Below are 25,277 nucleotides of genomic sequence, written 5' to 3' on the forward strand. Positions count from 1 at the left end.
TTGTAAACCAATTTCTGTAGCGTGGGTAATTAAAACTCGCCGCAGTTAAGTTCTGCCACGATGCTCACTCTGGACATTTAGCTAGGCAGACAAGTACTCTTATTAGTAAGTCATCATTTACCCATACAGTTAGGAACTGAATTTTGAAATACAGCGCTCCACATGTAGCGACTCTCATATCATCAACACAATGTTTGTGAGAAAATGTGATTGAATTATCCGAATTGCAGACATTTATTTGTATCCTCACTTTGGGGATATGGTTCCCTTATCTTGGAAATTTAAATCGTGAAAATAATTTAAAATATTTCATCTATGCTTTAGACAGAGAAAACCTTTTATCTTTTTTTGCCTGCATATTTTAATTTAGAATTATTTTGTTCTTCAATGATTTCCTAATGTCACCCTGGTGAAATACACGTTGAAATTATAGAATATGAAACTGAAGTTTTTAATTATCATAATTAGGAGAGAGAAAAAAATCATAAAATTAGAATCATTGAATCATTTAGTCATCTTAATACTGAAGTGGCGGTGACAAGGAGGGAGAATAGAGGCAAGGGGATATTGATTATAATTGTTATTAATTGTGTTAATAAGATTTTATATAATAATATAATATATAAATAATATAATGTAATATATAATAATATATATGTGTCAATAATATTATATAATAATGTGTAATAATATTAATCTCCATCGGCTCTCATCATACACTAGGTAAAATTGCTTCCGGAAGTTATGAATTTTTTGAAGGCTTGACGATTATGACGGTTTGGTTAATGTAGCAATATAGTTACAATGCGCCGAGGCGAAGTTGCAACGACCTTATTTGCCTTGAGGATGGAATAGAGAGAATATAAAAAAATGTGGTAATGGATGTTTTTGCGCAAAAGGATGCGCAGTTAGTGGCCGCGCGTTCGCTTTACTATTTCCGATCTATCTGATAAGTATGCGAAAAAATGAAATGTTAGTTTTTATTTTATTAGTAGATTTACTAACTGTTATCGATACTAATCTCATTGTACTTTTTATTCGTTATAAAAGTAACTCTATTAACTCTTATGAATGCTAATTTCATTGTACTTTATATCCGCAGGGAACGTCTCAGCTATACAATTAAAGTATATGGGTGTTCAGATTCCAGTTACTTCATCCAAATTAGATACGGAAGTCTTGAATAGGTATAGGTCGTTGGAAACTTGAGCAATAATTTTTAGAACTGTTTGGTATCGTTTTCGGATCGGAATGATACGGTTTAAGGTCTTCTTAACGACGGGGGACGTGGTGTTTGTCACTCAAATAGCGTTGCGGTAGCAATTATTCGAATGCGTAGCCGTAAAGTCGGAGTAAACTGTTTTATGGCCGTCTGCATAACTTTTACCGCAATATTATTCCTCATCCTCCCGCTCTATCTAGATTTTAGGGCTTCACTTTCCCCCATATGTCATTTCCGATGTCCTCAGCATGCCCTTGGCTCATCGATTGATGTATATTTTATCTTTGTCCAATGGTTAAGGTTTAAAGTCGAGAATGATTTCAGTATTGGCTTGGCCGTTGAGACGAGGGACATAATTTAATGAGAAAGGAAATCTTCCCCTGAAGGTCGTTCATTCGCCCTGATTTCATTACCAGGGTCGAACCCTTAATTCTTTTCAATAAGGATATGCATTGCATTTACTGATTGTGAGTTGAGTTTTTCGTAACCTTATAAGAAAAAGTACATTTCTTGAATTTTTTCATAATATTTATGGGTGATGCTGCTTCTTAACTTTCTGTGCCTATTTAATGGCTAATGAATCCCATTAATCGCACAGTGATAAATTTACGACCGCAAATATTTATTCGAGATTGAATATTATGATAAATGTTGTGTTTATTTATGAGAAATAATTTAAATTTTATTTCCCTATTCGTTCGACAGGAGTGACTTACTTCCAATGGTTTGATCAAGTCTAAGGTGGGTTGATTACTCGGCTCGCAATGGTAATATTACGAATTCGAAAATTCGATGAAGATCGATTGTTATCGTTAATATATTTTATTACTCAGCTTATTTTGTCTTCATTTTCTACTTAGTTTAACAATATTATTTGTCGTGGTGAAAGCAATATAAAGGCAAATGCATCAAAGCGCCACTCATAATAACGCGTTCCAACATCGCGGCATTTAAAATCAATCACCAATAGCGCCCGCTTTTGTGCACCGCTTGCCTGTCTCTCACACAAAGGAGTATCAACAAGTTATTCAAACGCCCTATAGATAACGCTGCTGTTTCCCAGCTGAACCCTCGATGCTTTTGAGTTCCGTATACGAGTTCACTCCCTTCCCTCCCCCCTTCCGTGTCGTCCGAATCGCTAGGTGTTGCGCATGCGCCGACTCCGGCTACAGAGTGCCCGAAGCGCTTGAGGTAAGATCACGCGCCGGAGGAAGGTATGATGGAGTCTGTGGTATTTACACTCCGCTTTAAGGACTCGAGGTAGTGGTACCTCTCAAGACTGCTGCGGGGTCGACCATCAGGATCCGTGGGCCGTCGCAAATACTTCTTAAACCTCTGGAAAACAACTTACCGAGTCAATAACACAAAGTTATACAGATGTGCTGCGATAAATGACCGTGTTAGAACACTTTTTCGGAGCTGTCGCTGTACGTTCGGGGCCGACCTTGCCGGTTGTTGGATTTTCGATAGCCTGTGGAGTGTTTTAGGTCCCGCGTAGGCGTCAGGGGCTTGCCTTTCTGCTGCTTTGGGATCGGTGGCGGTGCGGCTAAAATACATTTGAGATGGATTCGACCGTCGCTTGTGGTGAGGTCCCTTCCCGGGCCGCCATCGGCCGCACCGTGGGATGCCGTCGACACTGGCTGTTGTGGATTGTGGTTCTCGTCGCGTTGGATACTTGGAGAGCGGTTGGAGCTGCTTCGATCACCGGTGGTGGTGTCACGACCTCGGGCTGCGACGGGATGAGGTACATCTACCAGGAAATCGGCATCGCGCCCCCAGAAGATGGGAACGATCCAGTTACAGGTGTGTACGACGAAAATTTCTACCACCTATTTTACATGTTTTGGACGCCCGTGGGGATCGCGAATAGTCATGGTTTGACAGAATTTTTTCATCTAACGTAGCTCAATCGGTGAAATGGTCTGTGGGCGTATCTCTTTGTTGATGTTGTCTAGAGGAAAGACGTGGCCTACGCGAGTCGCTCGACTTTGGCCTCTTTAGCACGGGTTACGTATTCACCTATAGCTTTCCCCGTCGTAATTATTCTTTTTCTTGACGTGCCTTTCTGCCGCGTTAACCTGCGTGACGTTTCACGTTCGAGTATTCAAATCTAAGTTTAAAAAAACTGATGAAAAGGCGATTCCAGCCAACATTTTGGAATTAGTTTAGACTCCTGTATCAGTCGTAGGTATCATTGATTTTGATAGAGCATTTTGGAAAAGAAAGAGCATACTTGTAATGAAAAATCCTTATATATTAAATTGAAAATTGTCCTCCCAATTATTTTAGTGCACTGCCTGCGTTTGTGGGGCTGATTTGTTCCACATCTAAGTAATTTCCCTCGGGTTGCTGTTGTGTTCTTCGATAATATTGTTTTCTCAGGCCCACCAAATATTCTCATTGCTTCGTGCATTGAGGACATCTTAGGAAATCCTTTTCGAAGTTATAATATGTTTTAATATACCTTTTATCGAAAATATGCTATAACTTGCATGCTTTGTTAATTCTTTCGGTTGTCCTGCAAAATTTTAATCGTGGGTTATTTCTTCTATATTGAAGTAATTTATAATGATTTGTGGAATTAATTCAGCTAAAAGATTTCAGCTTCTGTCTTACAAAAAATACTTTTTATTCTTCCCGTGAGATGAGGTAGAACGGCCGCGTTGTTTTTCATAATGTCTAGGAGTAAAATCATAAAAATGCGTCCTCAATTGATTTCCATGTATAGAAAGTTGCTTGCGTTGTAATTTTGGAAATTTATGTTCGTTTAAAGGATGAGATCGTTCCATCATATCTGTATTCTCTCTTGATTACGTTAAATGCTAATTTATGACTCCACATGCGGCTTCTCCGTACCTGTGGCGTGGGTCTAAAAGCAATATATTGTCGTTTTGTACAAATTTAGACAGCAATCAATCTTTGCCATTTGAATTTTATGACGGGAAACTTGCCGCTGTGTTCTCTAAATTGCCGCATGATGGATGACGCTAAGATTTTGTTGACCTTTGCTGCTGTAGACGGCGATCGAAAGTGAATTAGTGGAAAGTGATTTGAGCCTGTTTGAGGGCGTTAGAAATTCGTATCTATCTCTTCAGCATTCAAACAGATGCGAACTACCCCATAAATTTAATTTCCCGCAATTTTTATTAACTATTCGGCGTGCCATTAGTTCTCGGCTTCATCAGAGTTTGCTCATAGTTTTTAGTGCATCTGTATGTGTACTTTCAACTTTAGGACCATCTAGTTATCTAAGTCCTGCATCTAGGTTATGCCATAGAGTAAGTATATATTATAGAATATACTCACTCTATGGTTATGCGTTTGGTCTTACAATTCTACTGTACCTGCCTTCATTCACTTATTTTAAGTCGTATTTTTAATTTAAAAAGCGTGGAATATCTGGGCAGAATCATGCGAAATTAGTTAGCCCATGAAATGTAAAACGAAATATGTATTTTTTTTAGGAATGGCCCTCACTGTGCGTAATTTGGTGTTACTTTACTTATCACTGTGCCTGTTCTTGGATGAAATAATCATCTAGTAACTCTTTGGAGTATGAGTTGCGGTATGGGTGTTGAGGAGTAAATTCCCAGAAGTCGTTTCAATTCACATTCAACAATTCTAAAGTTGAGTGGAGTTTATTTCCTTTTTTCCTAGGGAACAGTTTCTTAGTAGCACATGAATTTATCTCATTTTTTTTGCCTATTGTCGTGAGATTTTCTTGGTCGCGTCAATTTCTATCAGTGCTATTGGAAAGTCTCTAATGTGTTGTTAGCAACTTGATTTGATCATCTCTGGAGATGCTGTCATTATTGTGTTAGGCGTTCCATATCATATCTATTTACCTATCACATCATTGCGAATCGAGAAAAAAAAATTAGGAGCATCGAGGGACCGATCTTAATCCCTCATTCGGATCCCAGTACCATTTCCTGTAGTATTTATTTTTCACGGTAGGACTATTACCATTATGTACGTAGGTAATTACTTTGAGAAAAAATTTTTATTGCCGCATTGTAATGTCTTTATTTTGGGATTTCGCAATATTCACCACATTGTATGCCATTTAAACTCCACTTTCAATGTCTAAAAATAGTTACAACTGGTCCAATGATAGATCTCACCAAATCAAAAATGTATCGTTGGTACCTTTAATATGGAAGCGATCTGTGTGAATATAACATTTTTCTCATTGAAGCGTTAATTAATCGTTGGATGCTAGTGTCATTATTTCTGCTTGTATCCGCGAAAACAATATATGGAGAATTTTTGCACCCGCGCATCTCGTTATTAAGAAATGATTCAACGAAATGAGATACTGCGAGCAGATATCCTGGAGAAATATTTTTCTTCCCCATTATGCTTTTTCACCTGTGATATGTTGTTCCTCGCACTTCCTCCTTTGATTCCCAATTTCTCGATGGTGTGATTAAAAAACCAGTATCCATTCCTTACTCACGAAATACACCCCGTGTCAATCCCGGGGCTGCATAAGGCCGTTGACTCTTATCCGAGTAATGAAAATATACGTTGTCTCGACCTCTTTTTCGGGAACTCGAGGTGTGCACGGGTTTTTATTTGAAGTGTGGCAGCGTGGCCGTTTGTTTTTTTTTTGTTTGAGAGAAAAAAAAGCGACTCCTCTGGAGTGTGATAGGGGTTTGCTGTTCTTCGTGTTAAGTTCTTTTTTTTCGAGATTCTTCCTCGGTCGGATGAGGGTGTCATTTTCTCGAAGAGCTTTTGTAAGGGCGCCGTGAGTGAGAAGTATTTTAGACGTTTTTGTGTCCCGAGCGCGCGTTGAACGAGCATCGAGCGGCCGAAATGAGTCATTCCATTCAGCGAAAATAAAATGGAATTCCGTCTCTTTTTCGCACTTTTTCGTGTGCGCAGCACTCCCCGTTTCTCATTGTGTCGCGGATTTGTTCTTTTTACCCCGAGAGGAGAGCCTCTGGGCGCCTGGTTGCAATGGACGTGCGTATTTACGCCACGCGAAGAGGTGTCGCCGTGTCATTGCGGTAATAGTTTCTTGAACATTTTTTTTCCTTCAGTTTGATGATGGAAACGGCCTTTGCAGAAGGCGTCGAGGCTCGGAGCTGGGCTTGAGATTGCGAGTAATCTGTTCTGACACATTTTGTTCGGCTACCTCGTCGTGTCATTGTCTTTCTCGTTTTGACGGATATTTTTCGACACCTTTAAGTAGGGCTAATTTTTTTTGTTGAGAATAAGTTTCGTTTCGCGTCTCTTGGCGTGTTTCCGACGTCTGCTTGTGAAACCTACCCAGAGTTTTATTATTCATAATCTATATAATAAATATGAAGAAACTTAAGCATTGTAATTTCACAATATTCTCTTAACTATCATGGCCCAAGATCCAGCGTAGTGCCGCGACAATCCACTAGGTAAGTATTTGTATATTTTTAATGTCATCTCTACCTCAGGGACTTCATCTCTGTCCTAACGTAGCGTACCATTATGTATGTATATCTTCGCTATGACGAAACTTTGGTGGGTAACAGTAACTTCTCCTGAGAAAGCTGTAAGATTGAGGTTTTTTTTTCCAGCTGTGAAAGATTTCGATAAATTGTCCCCTGGTTCGTCGTCCGTTACGTACAGTGCGTCACTTGGTAAACATAACATTGGGAGAGCCATGTGGGTATCTTAAAGACTGAATTACGAGTACTCGTTTTAGATAATTATGCGAGCTAATACCCTCTTCACCATCTTAGAGTATACACCTCTTCACAAAGATGATAAATACCCACTTCACTTTACTCAGGCGCCGCCGGCTTCGACTTGATAAATTCGCGTCAATTTCGAGAGAGAGAGATGGCTTATTTGTTTTATTTGGAGTGTGTTGCCGTAGGTGAAGAGCGTGGCATACTCTTGGGCCAGAAGCCAAGTCGACGTCGTGCCGCTTGGGAAATTTTATCGGGATTTCGGCTCTTCCCTTTGATCTGCGCCCGTCCCCTCCAAATGTGGACCGGTGGCTCATCCAAGCGAGTTCACTCTCACTTCATGTAGTCCGCTCGGTGTATCCGTGGCAGTCTCGCGGAAATAACTCGCCAGCAGTCACTGCATGACGGCCTCAAACAGATCCGGCGGTATTAGCATCACGCCCCAATGTCGCCATCGTAATAGTGCACTTCTCCTTATCCTTCTCAATTTTGTATCGCCGGTCAGTAAACAGAAAATCTTCACTCAATTCTCTCAGCAGCCAATCTTTTCACTATAGTGGAGGTTGATTGCAGAAGCTAAGTATGTTTTTTTTCACAAGAATTGAAATATATACTCTAATTGCACGTTCGTAATCAACTTACAGCCACAAAAATTGATTTCCGTGCTATATTTTTCCAAAATTGAATGTTAAATTTCGCATTTTAGGCAGATTTTTTTATACATTTAACAAAGCATTCGAAAAGTATTGATTAATATTCATCTTATTCTTCCCCCTAATGAAGATTTCCCATTACTCTTTACACCAAACTGCCTTCAGCATCATTTCATACGGTAATATCAACCAAAATCCGTGGCAAGGCTAATGCAACATATGTCATAATAATCATTATAAAAATAAAATTAAACCTCGTATTTGGACAATAACTTGAGTTGCAAATAAATGCTGTAATTTACCGATTTAAAATCACGTTATTTACGCTTAATGTTCCACGATCGATTCAAATTTTAGGGAAGAAGTGATAAGTTAATAATTATATTTAAAATATTGGAATAGAATCAGGCATATTTCCTCTCTTTTTAACCTCTATGGATGTGGTATATGATGGTAAAGCATTTTTAAAATCTTATGTGTTCATTAATACATCTGTGTTCTCCAGAAAAAAAATGCGACTCGTATTGAGATGTATCGAACCCTAGAAAAGTACTTCATTGTGCAACAGAGAACGCTCTGATAGAATTGACCTCGCCTTCCTTAAAATTTTTGACAAATCTTTACCTATTCTCTTCTCAGTTATTGTATCTATTTCCTTCTGGATCAAAATTTTTTGAAGTACCTAAGTCAAGTCAATTGTGAATTGGCTGATTTACACGGTCCTAATTCAATTTCAAGTCCTGAATGGGAATCGCGGACCGAGATAAATCACGTGGGGGATGCTGCTTTCAAAGTTTTAAATGGTATAGTAGAGGGATACGGAAAGTTAATTCGTTCCTATTCATTCCATTAGTCCATGCGATTTTTCACAGAACACGTTCAAAGAATTTTTTACCCGTGACACAAATTGAAGATGGGTTTTGAAATATTTCGGTAAAATACGTTCGTGCCAATATATCCGTCCTAATATTGCCACGGTGTGGTTAAATGGAAGTCATCCATTAGTCATGTTTCTCGTTCGCTACCGAGGGAGTATAAGCGGAGTGTTCAATTGCGTTTTAATTTAGAGATTTCTCGTGATTAATTGCTGTGTTATCCAATCACTGTATGGAGACCGTATATCTTCCGAATACGTTTTTAAACCTCCTTGTGTTTGAATTACTCGTTTCTGTCGGATAGGTGTGGTGGCTAGAGTGCTGCCTTCTCACACAGTGGGCCAGGGTTCAATTCCCGGCGATGGCGGAGATTTTCAGAGAATGACCGATCCTTACTTGGCGCTTTGTGGAGGGCACTTCAAGTTCAGCACTTCGTCCGTCGGATGGGACATTAAGCCGAGATCTCTTCGGTGCCTTTCGTTAAAAGCATGCAGACGGACGCTGGACTTCTTTCCAATCATTCTTCCCTGTTCTTGCCTATGCCGCAAATGACCTAAGCTGCCGGTCGCGTATTCCAAATGCATACCTACTTCGACGTATATTAAAATCAGTATCCTGGATAGGATTCGTTTGCAACTGCTAGATTGACTTCGCTAAACAGTAGTGATTGCTGAATAATTAGGGTAAGTAAAGAAGGAAAGATAAATTACCTTATCAAACCCCATAAACGTTTTGCTATTTGTAATTTTCAGTTGTGTTCTATGTTTTCTTCTTTATCGCTGATGTTTTGTCTTCGTTGATTGGCGACCTAACATATTTATTTATAAACGATTTTAATTAGGTGTGAAAATGGACATTCATTGAGTAACACGCCTTGAAAATGGAAGATAAGTCGTCTTCTGAAACGTCGGTCTGTACGACTGAATCAACCTGGTTGAGAACCCGAGAAGAATTCCTCAATATTAATTTATGTTATCTCATTAACAATAACTTTCGTACGTGATGTTCTTTAAATGAAGGGTCCCTCAATCTGATTTGAAGTCTTATTATTCATTTACGTTACAACCAGTTTCTTCCAGCGGGAAAATAAGTTTACGTTAAGAATCTAACCAAGCATATTATAGCTATAAAAATTAAAATTGTAATTGCAGCGTATTCTGGATACCTGTGGTGTTACCACCGGCCTGGTGTGACTATACCGCTAATGCTACGTTCCTGTCTCTGTGGGCAGTTGTTCGACGCTTGCGTTGAGGGCTGCGTCTTCTCTCCCAATCATTCCGAGAGTGTCTTGTGTTTGTCAGAGGGGGTGTCCTCATTGCTTAGGTAATGACGTAGAGTTAATTCTTGTTAGGGGACGGTGAATGTTCAGGACGCCGTGATTTATCGAGACTTGGTTATCAGTGAAAGTCTCTCGCTTCACCATCCAAGACCCTTTTGAACCCTTAAAGAAGCCCTTAATTGATTTCACCTCGAAGCGTCAGTTTAAACGCCCCTGGTGTTTATCAGAGGTCCTTATACCCTTCAGTGGGATCAAGGACCTATTGATGGGAACAAGTTCTGAAGAGAAAGGGAGCATGGAAAAGTTGGATAATCAGGAGGAATCATGAGAAAAAGCTATTCGAAATGTTCTATCTTCTTGAAGGGTGTATCGATGCTAAGAGTCTCGCAGTTAATTTCTCAATTGGGTATAGCGAAACAATATTTTAGCAGGATATTGGGGATGTAATGCCTGAATTAGTTTTGTGCCTAGAGCTGCAATAATTATCATCAAGTTGGAAGAAAATGGGCTTTATTTTCACGCTGCTTATACAGTAATCACAGTTCATCTATGGTCATATTTTTTTCCAGGAAAATTGAGATACTTTTCTGTGATAACTTTTGGGTAGAAAATGAAATACATTATCCCTCTACTTCATGCGGAATGACTTAAATTAATTATCAAGTATACCTGACGATGGTTTAAATGCGCGAGGATGGTTTAGTTATTCCAATAAAATGCTCGATGACGACTGTTTCATAAGATATTAGTTGATCTAACAGTAATTCACTTATCAGTTATTCTCTCGAAATCGTGTCTCCATTTCAATAACGAATCTATCGAGATTTGAATGTCTGATTGATATTGACTCCTTGCTTTTGCAAAGCGCACTTACTGTGCTTAGATCAAGGATAAATGTTATAGATTTAGCGTCATTAGATGAAAATGGTACCAATGTTCTTAAAATTTGATTGCCCATTTGTTAACCTCAAGTTGTGGGCCCTTCATTCGTTGGAGTATCTTCGATGGACAAGGTTCAATTTGGGGTGTATCCTTAGGCTCCTATAATTTTTAGGGAATCTCCCCACGGTTTCATTGGTGTAGATTTCTCCTCTCGTAAGGTAAGCATGGTAGGGGGAACCTACAAGTCTCTTCAGCTTCCCTGAAAGAAATGTGTCCAATCGTTTGATACCACTTTTCCAGTATTCCAAATAGAAATACTGCACTTTATAATGATAGCTGTCGAATTGGATTGTGGATTTGGATGAAAAATCCAAGTAGATGGCATGGTGGGTGAGGGGAGGCAGATTCTATATGAGGTACGGAGGAGACTTGGTATGGTTGGAGCGAGGAATTAGCGGGAAGAGGATGTTGAAAACGGTGTTAGAAATGTTATAAACGAGGGAGAGGAAGGAAGGGAATAAGATTTTTTTAGATAGAAGGAATGGGAATAAGCCTAACTTTGAATTTAAGAGGGACGTGCGTGAAGGAAGGGGAGGCTGAAGGGGTGTACCTCTTAAATGCTCATCGCAAACCTATAATAATCAGTAGAATACTTTAATAAGGGTTATATAGCAAGCCGAAGTTGGGCGAAGTCATGTTGGAAAAGTGCCTGTCTACAGTGCGTACTCTGCTAGCCGATGGTTACCATGGGAAATGTTAGCGTCATCGATTGCCAAATGCTTTGTTGATGTTTTCAGCTAATGTAACCAGCGTACCTTTTAGTGTCGTAGAGACTTATTTATAATGCCAATGAGATTGCTAAAAGCAATCCTATCCCTTTTTCGTCGATGAGAAGGTTGGAATCCGGTGGGTAGGACCTCTTTTTCTTGCCTCGATCCAAATGGATTGGTCCCGTGGTGCCGCCTCACTGGATACCGTGCGAAAATGGTTCCCGAGATGCTGGTCCTTCTTTTGTCCACGAAGAATTCCTCGTCTTGTGTTTTCCTCTTTGCATTCCGGCGTCTGTATGAGTCACGTCCGCCGGCCGCACACGGCGGACCATGCGGTTCTGTCTGACGGAGGGATCAGGGAGGTGCCTAGTAGCTGAATAACTACTGTAACTGAGTTATCGGTATTATTAAAATTTAAGAAAAATGCCTTTGCATTTTTTGTAATAATTCTTCTTATTTTTCTAAACGTAATCGTTAGGTTCGCTATGCTACTGCGTCAGCGTTATTAACCTACCTAAGCTATTAAATTCACTATATCGCCGCTTTTTTGCCATCCGGGCTAAAAAAGCTGGTATGGAAAGTTAAGTCGTCGTACTTGTCTGTTCAACTAGTTCTTTATTAAACTTTGAATTGGAACTATACAGGTAAGAGAAGTCTTTTGAAAATCTGGGCGGAAGACTGTACAATTGAATCGGCCAAATCATGAGACTCGATGGTCTAATGAAAATCATCGTTGAATGGAAGGGAAGAACGGCAGGGGTATGTCACAGATGAGGTACATATATCTGCATCTACATATTACCCTGCGAGCCACCGCTAGAGTGTTTGGCAGGGAGAGATCAATCGTTAGCTTGTAAGAGAATTCCTATATGCACACCTCACGGTCATAAAAATGTTACGCATTCTAACAATTATACTACTTCCACATTTATGCAAAGGCAAAACTTGCCAACTACTCATTAAGGAAATCTCTCTATTAAGCTAGAACATGCAAAACATGCTGTTGGGAATACTAGGAAAATTCATAACCAATCATCAAGGAATACATAAGGTAGAAGGCTGCTGTACAAGTCAACTAACCTATTATTAAGCCATAGTTAGTTATTAAGTCGCTGCCTTAATAGTCTCTTATCTGTCAGGTGATCTCATATATAAATAGATCTCATAGATCAGGTGATGAAGGATGTAGAGCAAAAGAATTATGTAGGTGTTGAGAGAAAAGCCGAAAAGGGAATTGTAAGGGGTGCTGCGTCAATCCAATCGTAGGATTGATGATTCTTGATGATGGCCTAAATTGTAGTCGTAACCGGTACCTCAGTAATTCTACATCCCTGGCAGGTACTGCTTAGCACCGTTGTGTAGAAGATGCGGGTGGCTGCGTTGGTGTGGGAGGGCGCGGACTGAGGGATGGGGGTAAGGTGGTGGTGTCGGTCGGAATGCCCATTCATTCCCTCCAGAGATTGGCACGAGCTTTCAAGAACTTGCAGTGGCATTCTTTCCGAAGGTCCTTTTCGCTCTTCCTTCCCTCGACTTCTCCTCTCTCGGGTTTTAGCCGCCAGGTACCCCCGACTGGTCCTCACACGCCAGACTGGGCAGCTGGACGTTCGGTGTGGTGCAGCGGAAGTGGCATTCGATGGGCCGTGAAGAGAGGGAGTGGGTGGAAGGGATAAGCCTTTGGTCAGTCTCTCCAGGGTTATTATTGTGAAAAGGGTGTCGCATACCTCCAATTTCAAGCTTTGCGGTACAAAATCTCTTGGAGTAGGTTAGAGCGATTTTTTAGGCTTCTGCGCATTCGACCGACATGTAGAATGGAAACCACGTTGCCCACCCTCACCCCTCTATCTTGCTGTGACAAACGAAACTGATTCCATCGGTAGGGTAGCGTATGTGGCGTTGAGTTAGTGTATTTGGGTCGAAAATCTTACTTCTGATGGACACAAATGGTGTGGGTAATAATAATAAGAGTATGATTTTTCACGGGCTGAAATTTGGTATGTGCTCCAATGGCGGTACCTTTCTGAGCAAAATAAATTTGAACTCATTATTTGAATGATAATAGGACTGTGAATGGCTCAGCACATAGGCGGATCCAGGGGGGGGGCACGGGGGCACGTGCCCCCCCCCCCAGACCCTTAAAAATACGCTAGATTTTTGATACGGTCCCATTATCATTGCATTCGTTTTGTATAACGAGGTATCCTTGTGCCCCCCCCTGAACAAAATCCTGGATACGGCCGTGCTTGTGCCCCTCCCAGAAAGAAATCCTGGATCCGCCCATGGCTCAGCAGATATAACGATTATCTATCAAAAAAGTAAATTATTTGAAATTTCTCCTTCTGTACACCGTAATATTCCTCGTTACCATCGAAGTATATCGTCGATGAAAGCGTGATTTCTGCTAAGACAAACGCTCGAAATAAATATTTTTAGGTGTGCGTTGTGTGGCACTAAAGTACGTCGCCGTCTCCTTTTCCCATCCTAAAATTCCTTAAGAGGAACGGGTTCCTCCAGAGTTCCGCTTACATTTCCATATAACGATAACGTTCCGTTTTTCTCGAAATTAAGAGCGCGTGTTCTCGACTGTGGAAGAGTAATGGAGTCCGTCACCCTTTTTTATATTATCTTCGCGTCTTGATGTTCCGGGAGATACTTAAGTGTGTCCTACATTTTGAATTTTCTTTCATCTTTAGAACCGTCGGGCATTGTTAATCGATATCATGCGAATTTTTACGATAGTTTTGCTTGCTTTTGTGCTTCGAGTTGGATAGAATGCGTTTATGATTTCGTCACGGTTCTGGTGTCTATCGACCTTTGAATTTTTATGACGATTATGTGTATCTGTTCCAGTCTCAAAGCTCCTTGATGTCTGTTAAGAGCTAGAGACCGCTTTGGATACCTCCAATAGTGCTCATTTACGTACTCTTGTGTGCAAGCGTCATTAATGAATTTAAATATATTGATGAAACTTAAATGATGACTAGTTATTTTCGCTTATTTAATAATTTTTGTATTTCTTATATTTTTCGTATTATTATTACTACCATGAAATGGAGAACCTCAAAGTAACTTTTATTCACCAGTTCTAAAAAATTTTTAATCGGAATTTTACTTAAACTGTGGTAGAAAATTTTGATGAAAAGAGTGAAGAATTCAGGACTCTGTCTTGGCGCCATCGGCGATTTTTGTTTATTCACTATTAGGTCCCATATTTACCACACCTCTCGCGCTGCTAATTAAAACACGTGAGAACTTCTCTGAATTTAAATGTCCTTTAAGTGAGGTATTCCCAAATGCTAGGCTAATGCAAATTCGTGCCGTGCCAGTAGCGTTTCCCTTTCGTCCCCCAGCGTTAGATCTTGTATCCGTGTCTATCTGTCTAGTGTAATTTTTATGGGCCTCCGGGCTGTAGGAGAAATAATATATATGTCAGTTTTCCTCTTCTTGTACGGAAGTTGACGTAGAAGAAGCCCTTCCAACGCTATTATTTTGAAATATAATACTCCGACATTGGTGATCTGATGGGAATGTGTTACATGGACTGAGCTAACTCGGCATCCGAGTTGACGCTTGTTTCAAGTTCGTTCGCTATCCGCTTTCACTTGAATAATGACGCGTTTCTTATTTACATGAGTTTTGTGTGCACTCATTCTTTTTCTCCGCTCGCCGTAATTGGAGCCCACTTATAGGCTAGGTGACTTATTATTCGTCCGAAGGCTGCTTCCCTCGAGATAGTTTGGTAGAGTGATGGGCGCATTGTTTCCGTGAATTCCATTTTTCAAGGCGGTCGGTAGTGATGTGAACATGAAGGCCTGTAAGGATGACCCTTGTATTAGATTCGGGTTGAGAGTTCCTTAAACCGTATACCATTTCCACTCGACCGGCTTGAAAGCCTGACATGTTACTTCTTTAAATTTCTTAATCGTCTTGAACATTTCTGAGTGTATTAAGTAGATTCTTATTAATCGTCATCTCCGTCTCAACTATGAATATATTTTCACTGTTATTTTCTCTGAGGTAAAAGCTTTATTTTTGCCTGATGGTTATTGACAAGGGTCTTCACTTTATTTCGTTTCGTTAAACGATACTGTTCCAATTTTTTCATGAAATTAGTGAGCGCGTGTTCCATCCTGTGAAAGACTAAGGGATTTCCCTACTCGCAACTTAAATCTTTATTATTGCCGAAATTCTTCATCTATATACTATAAAGTTATTATTTTTTTACCCAGAAAATGAAAAAAATGAAATCATATTATCTTAAGTTAGTTTGTATGCCATTCATTTCTCCTCCAAAAAACATAAGTCAGGAAAGTGAGATAAGATTGTTTTCTTTCGGGCTGCTTCTGTGATGGGACAGCTATTTCTCGTTATCAAAATTTCGACTATTCGAAGATGCGGGCGTGATATTGTACGTGGTTTGCGGTATTTTTCGAGGAAATCTCGACATCGTTTGAATTATAAATGTTTTATTTGCACAAAGTGATAGCATATGTTGAAAGCAAGTAATATTTCAGAACATCGAGACACTAGGGCACCGATCAAGATGGAGTATTGCATCCCGAGACGCCTTCGAGAAACTAATAAAAAATAAGCTTATAACTATAAAAAAAATAGGCTTATATATGCAATGATGTCGGAGAATTACAATTTAAATACAAATTTTTATATTGCTTCTTATGGCGGTTGTGTCCAATGTATAGGAAGAATGTTGGTTAAGAGTAGTATATTAATGACGCTGAAACTAACAACTGATATATAGTACTCTATTGCATTAGAATCATGACTTAATTAAAACTTCGGCACGTCGTAGCCCTGCGTTTGATATCTATTGTAAATTAATACTAAATTGAAGCCAAATTTCATGAGATACGTGGAAGAGGCGGTACGTACGGTTGGCCCATAAAGCTTGATAGAGGCATTGCATAAGGATATTGGCATTGAATTGTCCATACATTGTGTACCATTATTTTGATTTAAATTAATGAATTTCGTGTCGTGAAGCAAAACTGTGTTTATCAAAATAGGTGTGAGATAACTATGCTTGTTGAGTTTTCAAATACGTAGGACGACGCTATTTAACGCTCCCGATACCGAATAATGTGTTGGAACATGGGACTCTATAAATTGAAAATATGTCATCGAGGTGAACCTGCTGGCAGACCATATACTATTTATGTTGTGTGAGGACGAGGTAAACGTCCTGTTAGCCTCGGGTCAATCTAGAATGAGATCGCTATCCGCTTCGGAAACATTCGCCTTGACACAGTATTATACGGCGTCTTTAGCATCTCTTTCTGTTGTCTATTTTTGAATCTACTTCTTGATAAGTTCAACGATTTAAAATTTGTAGCTGGAGACAATTGATCAAAGCCAGCAATCTTATCTTCATTTTAGATTCACTTTGTGCGAGGTTTTCAATCGTGCTCGAATGTATATAAAATGTGATGCGTTAGATTACATCTTGAGTTGAAAAAAACGAGTTATAACGGATTATTACTTTATTCTCCCAAAAACAAAACTATCAAATCGTTTAATCAAAGGTTCGCTCGTCTGCGATTCATTTATCCTCGTTAGAGCTGAAATCAGAAAATTAAGATAAGATTGTTTTATTTTAGGGTTACTGCTACTGTGATTGGACTGCTATTACGCGTTTTTATCAAAGCATGCCAGTCGATATGTTTTGGGTATTATGTCTCGTTCAAATGTCTTGATTATTTTGCACTTCATAAGAAATTTGCGGCTTACAGTAGCAGTTTTTTTAGGATGTGGGAATCAGATTGTTTTTTCTGGAATTTACGGTTTGTGGAGTCAGACGAAATTGCACAAAAAGACTGCGAAATTTTTACTAGAAGAACCTTTAAACGATACACGTCATTTGTGCGTGATTGTGATTACTGTTAGCACTTCGTCCTGGTTTACTGCGAGTACAATTATGTACAATTCTTGTGGGTAAAATTCTCTCGGCATTGCCACCGGGTTAGAAACTTCATTTCTGCCGACGCTCATTTCGAACAACATCCAGCATGAGCCTTGAGTCGCAGCTCGAAACGTCACCACCGGGTTAGAAAACTTCATACCTGCAGACGTTTCGAGCTCCGACTCAAGGCTCATGCTGGATGTTGTTCGAAATGAGCGTCGGCAGAAATGAAGTTTCTAACCCGGTGGGAATCCCGAGAGAAGTTAACCCACGTTATTCGCCGGGAAATGAAGTCTTTTTTCATATTCTATCCTCTCTAAAAACAAGAAGGCTTTTTGTCGCCTCTGCCGGTGGATAAGTCGTGATAAAAATATCCTAAAAAATACATTGAAGCGTTTGTTGCCCCTTGGGAAAACCATCGATCGCTGAGGGCCGTTGAATGACTGTTAAGTTACACAGTTTCACCGCGTCAATTGTGCGTCCTTGAGGCTTACTAATGGGTGTGCAGAATGTCCCAGCCTCAAGTGGGGACGTTTTAGCCGTATTAATGGCGAAGGCGTGAAACAGTGGTTGTACACACCTGAAATATGTGCTAATAGCCTGTCCCCGTCGAAGGTAGTGGTGGTGGCTCTTTCGCCGTCGCTCCCAAAAACCATTACCCGATCCTCGCCCTTTCTCTGAATATTGCATAATCTGAAGGTGTCTTGTTAGCCACACATTTGTTGCGTACTTTCTGTAATGGGCTTCCTAATGTGTTTCCTTTTCATATCAAGTATCGAGGCCTTTTTACACGTTTTTCTCTACGAACGAATTTACTGGACGTATAAATGCGAAATTTCATGCTTCTCTAAATATTTTGAAATAAATACTTGCAATTTTCCACGATCATAAAATTTATTCAATGTTACTAAATCATCGGTGATCTGGATCGTTATACATTTTATAATCGTGGAAAATTGCAAGTATTTATTTCAATATGGAAAAATTCCACTCAATTACGCTTGAATCTTTGTATTTTATACTCCTATAAATATAACTAACCCAAGTTTTATTTCCTTTTATACCTGTATTTACGTATTTAAAATTCCCTGCACATCTTCTGAAAGACTAGTCGCCCAGGGGCGAGTTATCTTAAACATTCTGTTGTGGAATATTTTTAACTGAAACGTGGGGTTTACAAAAAATCTCTTGATTATCTCTTCTTATGTACATTGTTATGATTTAAAAAAAGTTTCCTAAACATATACACGAGTGATGTAAGCTCCCACCTTGTTCACACTGCTGTTTGGACTGTGTAGCGGAAGGGGTGAATAACATAGTATGTAAATAAAAAAATATCCCTGCGCAGTCAGCAATAACGAGTAACCACCGTATGTAACATTAGTGAGTGTGCAATAGGAGGAATTTGTTCTTTGTGTGAGTAACTTGACTCTTTACTACCCTCAAAGTTCGAAGGGAGAGTGGCGTTTATATTTTCAATCCTCATTAACTCTGACATTCGCACATTTTTCACTTTCTTCGTTTAAACAGGTAAATTTTGCCTCATGCCAGTTTTCACGCAGTGTAGGTATTGGTCGAATCATTCCATTTACCAAGATTTCGTAGCAGTCATTTTTATGGTCTTAGATTTTCTTTATTTATGCTATTTTATGGGCGATATTTCTATGTTCATATTTCATAATGTTCATTATTATAAACTTTTGGGTTAACCCGCGTCTTGCGGATTCAGTACACATTAGTCCCGAAGAGGTATTCGGAAGAGGGCATGAAACGTCGACTTTAAAACCACTATGCGAGGGTCAACCCAAAAGTTTTTATTAATTAATAACATATGGACCTCGAAAGTTTTAACAACTTCTTAGTTCATGATATTTTCAACTTGGTACCTATGGTTTTGTTAAAATGCGTCTTTCTTGGTAAGTTTTTACGAAGCCTTACATTGCCACTCGACTTTTGTCCGATCGCACTAATCCCTGTAAATAAATAAACCAAGTACCGTTTTTTAGTATATAAATCATTATGCGGAATTCATTTTCGCGGAACCTAGGTTGAATTCAAGTGATTCGGACGTGATGTAGTGAAAGTTCGACGTATTAAAATAAAAGGCAGTTGCATTTTTCCCCATTTATCTTAACGCGTACGGCGCCTTTCGGCTCTTAATGAAACATGATGATGATAAAAATAAATATAAAAAGAAAATAAATAAGCACGTTTTTGATAAGGTACATAAGTGGGCGGAGTTTGATCATTTTAGCGTAACCTAGCTTAGTTTAGCAATAATTTTCCTTACCATTCGAGTGGACGGGAGTGAGCAACACTGATAGTTAATGGTTGCAACCGGGTAATGGCCGTGGTAATCGTGCGGCATGTTTTTCAAACACCGTTGTAGCCTCATTTCCCCTCTCCTCCTCTTGGCTCGGGCCCGACTAATCCCCGTTTTGTGGTCGGGCCGCGAGTGTCCGAAAATGCGATCGGTGTGTGGGCGGCTTGCAGCCGGCTTTGGAATCCTCGTGCTCCCAATAGGATGCGCCCTCGTGAGGCTCTCTCTCTCTCTCCTCGAGGCTTCGGAGGAGTTGTTTTTGTCGACCCCTCTTCGGGAGAGCCGAGTGCAATTTGTCACGCAGTTTAGGCACGGAAGAGGGAGACGCCTCCTGCACGCCAGTGGGCTCTCAAGGAATCGCCGTCGCTCAATGCGGCCCTTGGTCGACTGAGCAACGTTTTCCGAGTAAACCTGTACGAGTTCCTCAGCCCATTCAAGACTGGAGGGAGTCTATCTTCCCAAATCCCTTGGGCCTAGCTCATGTCCTTTTGAACTGTTCATTGGAGTCCTCGTGTTTGAGACAAAAAAAAGTTCTTCTATCGCCGTCCGTGTGATAATTCTAAGAATTTACGTAGCGTGTTTATTATGACCCAGAGCAATGAGTGCATGATGTCACCAATCTAAACTAATATCTATATGTTTAATGCCTTCATTCATTCAATGTAATATTCTTGTAATAATTTTATATTGCAGACCTTCCTCTCTCAAGCTGGTGACTTCATTTCCCTGACCTTCTTCTTCCTTGTGTCCTTCTTTATCTGACCAATATACTCATTTCCTTGTTCTCCTCGACTTTGTCTTCAAATTCTCCATCCATTTTATTCCTCTCTTAATTACCATGTCTAGTGACATCTATATATCCACGGGGTTCTTCTCCGGCGTATGGTGCTCCTCAATTCCAAGTCTTTGGTGCGCCTCCTCGTTTCTCATCCTATCCGTTCATTTTATCTACAACACCCACCGCCAACGCCAGGTCTCGAAGACTTCTATTCTTTTCTTTTCATAATCTGTACTAGACATTAATCATGAAGCCGATTTTTGGGGATTTTCAATATCAATTTTTTTGAACAAATGCCTTGGGTATGACTAAGCCAGTAATATGCACTTGCAAAGTCACTAGTCACTACTCGCCTTCAATTTCTCCGCCGTTAGGCCTAAAAGTGCACATTTCATTGATGATATCTCGAAGGCTAGTCATCGAACGAAGCTAGGGGCTGCTGGCCGACGTCCGCTCCCTTACTTGGTTCTTGCTCGGCCACCCCTCGACCTGTGGATGCGAGACAGGGGTGGTTGACTTAGCTAGGGGAGCTTGGTGTCTCCCCCTCCCCCCCGCAAACTCAAATACGACCCTTACGCAGACGACGGGGTAAGCGGAGCTCTCTCTTCCGCGGCCTTCCTACGGCTCACTTCAGAGGGAAACATAATTTTAAACCCAGTTCCCAACAAGAAAATTTGCCGTAAGTTTGTATGTGGCCCATATCAATAACTAGAGTGTTCTCCAATGGATAATAAAATGAATGTGGGAATATACATGTCGTTTTGACAAAATACTTATACAATATTAGATATATCTTAAGACCCTTGATAAAAATAATATTTTTTCTCGTCGCCGGGCTACATACTTGAGTTTATAGCCTATTAATGCTATAATTTAAGTTAGCTAATACGGTCGAAAATGCAGTGGATTTTGCGGCCGGGTGCTGTTTGATGGTCTTGGGGTAATGGAGGAAGGGAACAGGGGTGGGCCTTCATTGAGAAAAGAGAGTGGGAAAAGAAGGAATGAGGGTTTTTGGGTGGCCCGCCCTCGTAAAGATGTGCAGCATGCTCTGGGCTTGCTGCGGCAGAATCGTTTTTGTGTCCGTCCTCTCCTAACTCGCACCTCAAGCTCCCAAAGACGGTGCGAGGAAATGGTTCTCTCTTTCCGTTCCATTGAGGTCTCTCCATCGGGAAAAGCTGAGGAGAGGATTCCTCAGTCTTCTTTTGTGGAAGCGCATGCGACGACATTACACGGGGGACTGTTGCATTCATCCTTTTTGAAAAATAGTCTGTTGAGAATGGCTATTTGAGTTGACGGATGGGGATTTCCTGCTTCTGAATATGATAACCATATCCCACCTTTCAAGTCTCTTCTCTGCCTATTTCTTCTCTGCGGGGTGAGAAATGAGCACTGGATTGTTTGGGTAACCTATTTGAAACGTTAAAAGTGCATAATGTCTACGTGTGAAGTTCGCGGTGAAATTATCGTTTGCCTGAAATGGAGTAAAAACTCATCATGCGTTGATTCACGCCCTGTGCCTGTACCATGTGGCCAAAGCCTGTACCATGTGTTTTTAATTTATGAGTATGAATGAAATGGTATCGTAAAAATAAAATCGCAAATTACTTTTGTCCGTGTAAGGAGTGCATTATTTCTCGAGTTTAAAGCCGAACCTAAAAAAACAACTGAGTAATAAAAAATTAATAATTAAGTTTATCACGCCAATTAAAGTGTTTACCATTTACTTGCCTCATCCCACTTGATAAAACATGGACACAGGAGTTTCACGGTGGCAAAGTGAATTGCTTGAGATTCGTCACAAAAATCCTACGAGTTAGTCGTAAAAACCTTATCGGCCGTAGAAAACGATTTAAATGGTAATTTTAGATTTTTTTCGCTAGAGGTATGCCCATATACGCATTCCACCTGGCTATTCATTTATTAAATTTTGAGGCCTGATTTGAAAACGCGTTTTCGGAAACATGCCGATGTTATTACGCCTGTTGGAAAAATGTAGTGAATTTGAACCTAAAACATAGTTTCTGTTCTGAGCTTCATATATTTTCTTGTACATTAAGTTTAAATTGATCCAAAGTAAATAAATGATTCACTCCCAGGAGCGAAGAAAGAGGAGAAATAATTTAGGATTTGTAATTAGTGATGTGATTTAGGATGAGTGAAAGGTAATATTGTGAATGATATGTTCAATGGCGAGAGGGATGGCGGCCTAAGGTGATTTGACAAGTATCAGTGGTGAACCTGTTTTCAGCGGCAGAATGTTTAAAATTAAACTGATGAACTAACTTTATGCTTCAATTCAAGCGAAGCTGTCGATAACATCACCGGTCTTACGATCATCATGGTGGTTTGAAAAAAATCGTAGGACCGTCATTTTGGTGCCAGAAAAGAATGCTTAGCTTTGAGTTGCTATATTGGAGCCATCTCTTGACTTAATTTTCCTGTGCCCTGTGACGAAAATCCCAATTCCAGAGCTTTGATTCCTGCGTAAAAAGCGAATGGCGAATTCTCATGTAATTTGCTGGTACGGGCGACGAAGGAATGGTAACTTCAGTCGATGGAAAACTGATGGAAACGGAATTCTCCTATTCCACGTTCTTTGATCTTTAAATTGGGCGAGCCGTTGGTAATTAACCGTCTGCGAGTCAGACGTTCTCTTCAATCCAACCCGGTTTGAATGGTTAAACGCTTGTCCTTTTAAGGAACTTGACTTGGGGTGATATGACTCCGGCGTCTCGCCTTTTGGAATAAGATTCTCTCGTCCGGGGCGAGCGTTCTCTCCCTTCCAATTTAGCTCGTCTGGGTCCGAAACCAACTTGATGCCGACGCGTCTTGACGCTCAAAATTGTCATCCTGCGATTCCTCGGAAGAGAACGTGTAAGAGGAGATCCTGGAGCAGTTTGATAAACCTCAACCATTACGCCTCGTCTCTGATAACCTTACGATTCAACTTTTTGTGAGCTCGAGCTTGGAAGTAAAGTGGAATTTTGTCAGAAACATACTCTTTCCTCTACTTGCTCAGAGTATTTATATAAAAGCCTAGTGTTCATGGTGTGACTAAATTTTGGATGCGATAAAATATTTATTTCCAAAGTTGATGCTTCGCCCGAACGGGTACTTTTTCATTTCAGCCCTGCTTTTAAAATCAAAGCTCTAGTCAATGTCAGAGCTACAAAAAATGCGTTCCTAAAGTTGTTTTCAGTCCAAAACAAATCGAACGCATAAAATTCTGGTGTAATTGTGTTTTTATGCATTCCTTATCGTTATTAAGTTCTACACATCCTAACTTGAGTGGACAAAATATCTACTTCCTGAAGCAGGGATTTTTTGCTTAGAATCGGACCAGATCGAATTTTTTTAAACGGAGCAAATTGAACGGAAACTATTTCCGAATCGAATTTGTAACACCGCTCTTAGAGAAATTTACCGATTTTGAGGAACACGCGGATATAATTCTCGTCTCCGTAACTTGTGGTCTTAAAAATAAAATCAAAGGCTACGATTGATAGTGCTGCCTCTCAATTTTGCGATTACATGGCGATTAATTCCTGAAAAATCCGCTAATGTCAGTTTATGTTTTCATTGCGCTCCCACGTAAAAGAAACCTCCTGGGAAATGATTGCCTTTGAGAACTTATTTCCAGCCCGATATCAGAGTCGTTAACGTGAGTTATTCGATTCGTTTTATTATTTATTATTGAGCTGTACCTCTAATAACCTTTTTTTCGCTTAAGATTTAGGTTCTATGCATATTTGCGAGGATAAATGGACTGCAAGAGACCGAAATAATGATTTAATACAGATAATTGATGATACTAAGTCAAGCGCAGTGTTTTATTTACTTCTCATTCGTGTGATTATCGTAACTCCGCGATAAACAATTGCAGAAGCACAAAATTTACATTTGATACGCTCCGATAAAAATGCGTTCTTCAATATTCGCGTTATTGACTCCGGAAAAGTTTTTCCCTAAGAAAAATTTGGGGATATGGAAACATAATGTTTACCACAGACGTTTGTTTTCCGTGGGCACGATAAAAAGGTCGGAATCCTTTTATTTTATCCGCTCCTCCTGGAATAATACTAATAATAATAATGGTAAGGAAAGAAAAGAGGGCCCCAACCCCTCTCAAAACCCTGGAACAACAGCTCCGATCGAGTCCGGCGATAGACAGGAAACGGGTTAAGCAAACACGGAAGATTCTCTCGAGTGGGGAAAAGGGGGGCTGATATCGCTCCTCCCGTCTGTTGCGCACAAGCTGCTGGAGTTCTTCAACGGATTTGCCAAACCCCTTATCCCCCCCCCTCTTTCTTCTTGTAGCTACCCAAATTATCGCTAGCCGTCAGTTCTTCTCCCTCATGCCCTCCGAATGATCTCGGGGCGGGGTTTTGGGCGGCGGAAGTGGGCGGTATCGATACGGCCGATTAATCGAAAGCAACGCCGATGCTTTTGGCCAAATTATGGTGAATTTTGATGACGAATACGCTCGAGCGTAGCCGGAAAAAGTCCCTTAGAGGGTTTCTGTGAGCCAAAGTGTTCTTGATGCTTTCAGGCTTAACTTTGTGAAACTTTTCCGTTGTGGAAAATGAAATAATAAACATTCTTAGGTTCACTATTATATTTGAAAGAGCCAGACCCGGGTTTCATAGCATGGTTACATCCTCAGGTACAGGAAGGATATCTATCTGTCGGGAAGGTACATACTCGTATACCATCGATCTTTCCCGACTGACAGATGTCCTTACTATCGCACCGGACTTAATTTAAAAGGAGGTGCATGCAAGATCGGTGGACCTGACGGTGTAACCATTTTAAGAAACCTGGGTTGTGCTTTTTCAAATATGTTATTTAACCTAACAAAGTTTATTTTTTCATCTTCTAAAGGGTTATTCTTTTTTGTGATACGCCTGTAAAC

At 40.2% G+C, this 25,277-nt stretch overlaps 1 protein-coding gene across 1 annotated transcript in view; it reads left to right on the forward strand.

Annotated features, from left to right (window-relative positions):
* The first annotated feature begins 2,372 nt into the window (after window positions 1–2,372).
* Window positions 2,373–25,277, forward strand: part of LOC124160801 (glypican-6) — a 248,165-nt gene continuing 225,260 nt past the window's right edge. The window contains exon 1 of the mRNA XM_046536843.1: window positions 2,373–3,025. Coding sequence (XP_046392799.1) covers window positions 2,785–3,025 — 241 coding nt within the window. The 5' untranslated portion in view covers window positions 2,373–2,784. The remainder of the gene's footprint in view (window positions 3,026–25,277) is intronic.

The sequence above is a fragment of the Ischnura elegans genome, chromosome 6, assembly GCF_921293095.1.
Source record: "Ischnura elegans chromosome 6, ioIscEleg1.1, whole genome shotgun sequence".
Lineage (NCBI taxonomy): Eukaryota > Metazoa > Arthropoda > Insecta > Odonata > Coenagrionidae > Ischnura > Ischnura elegans.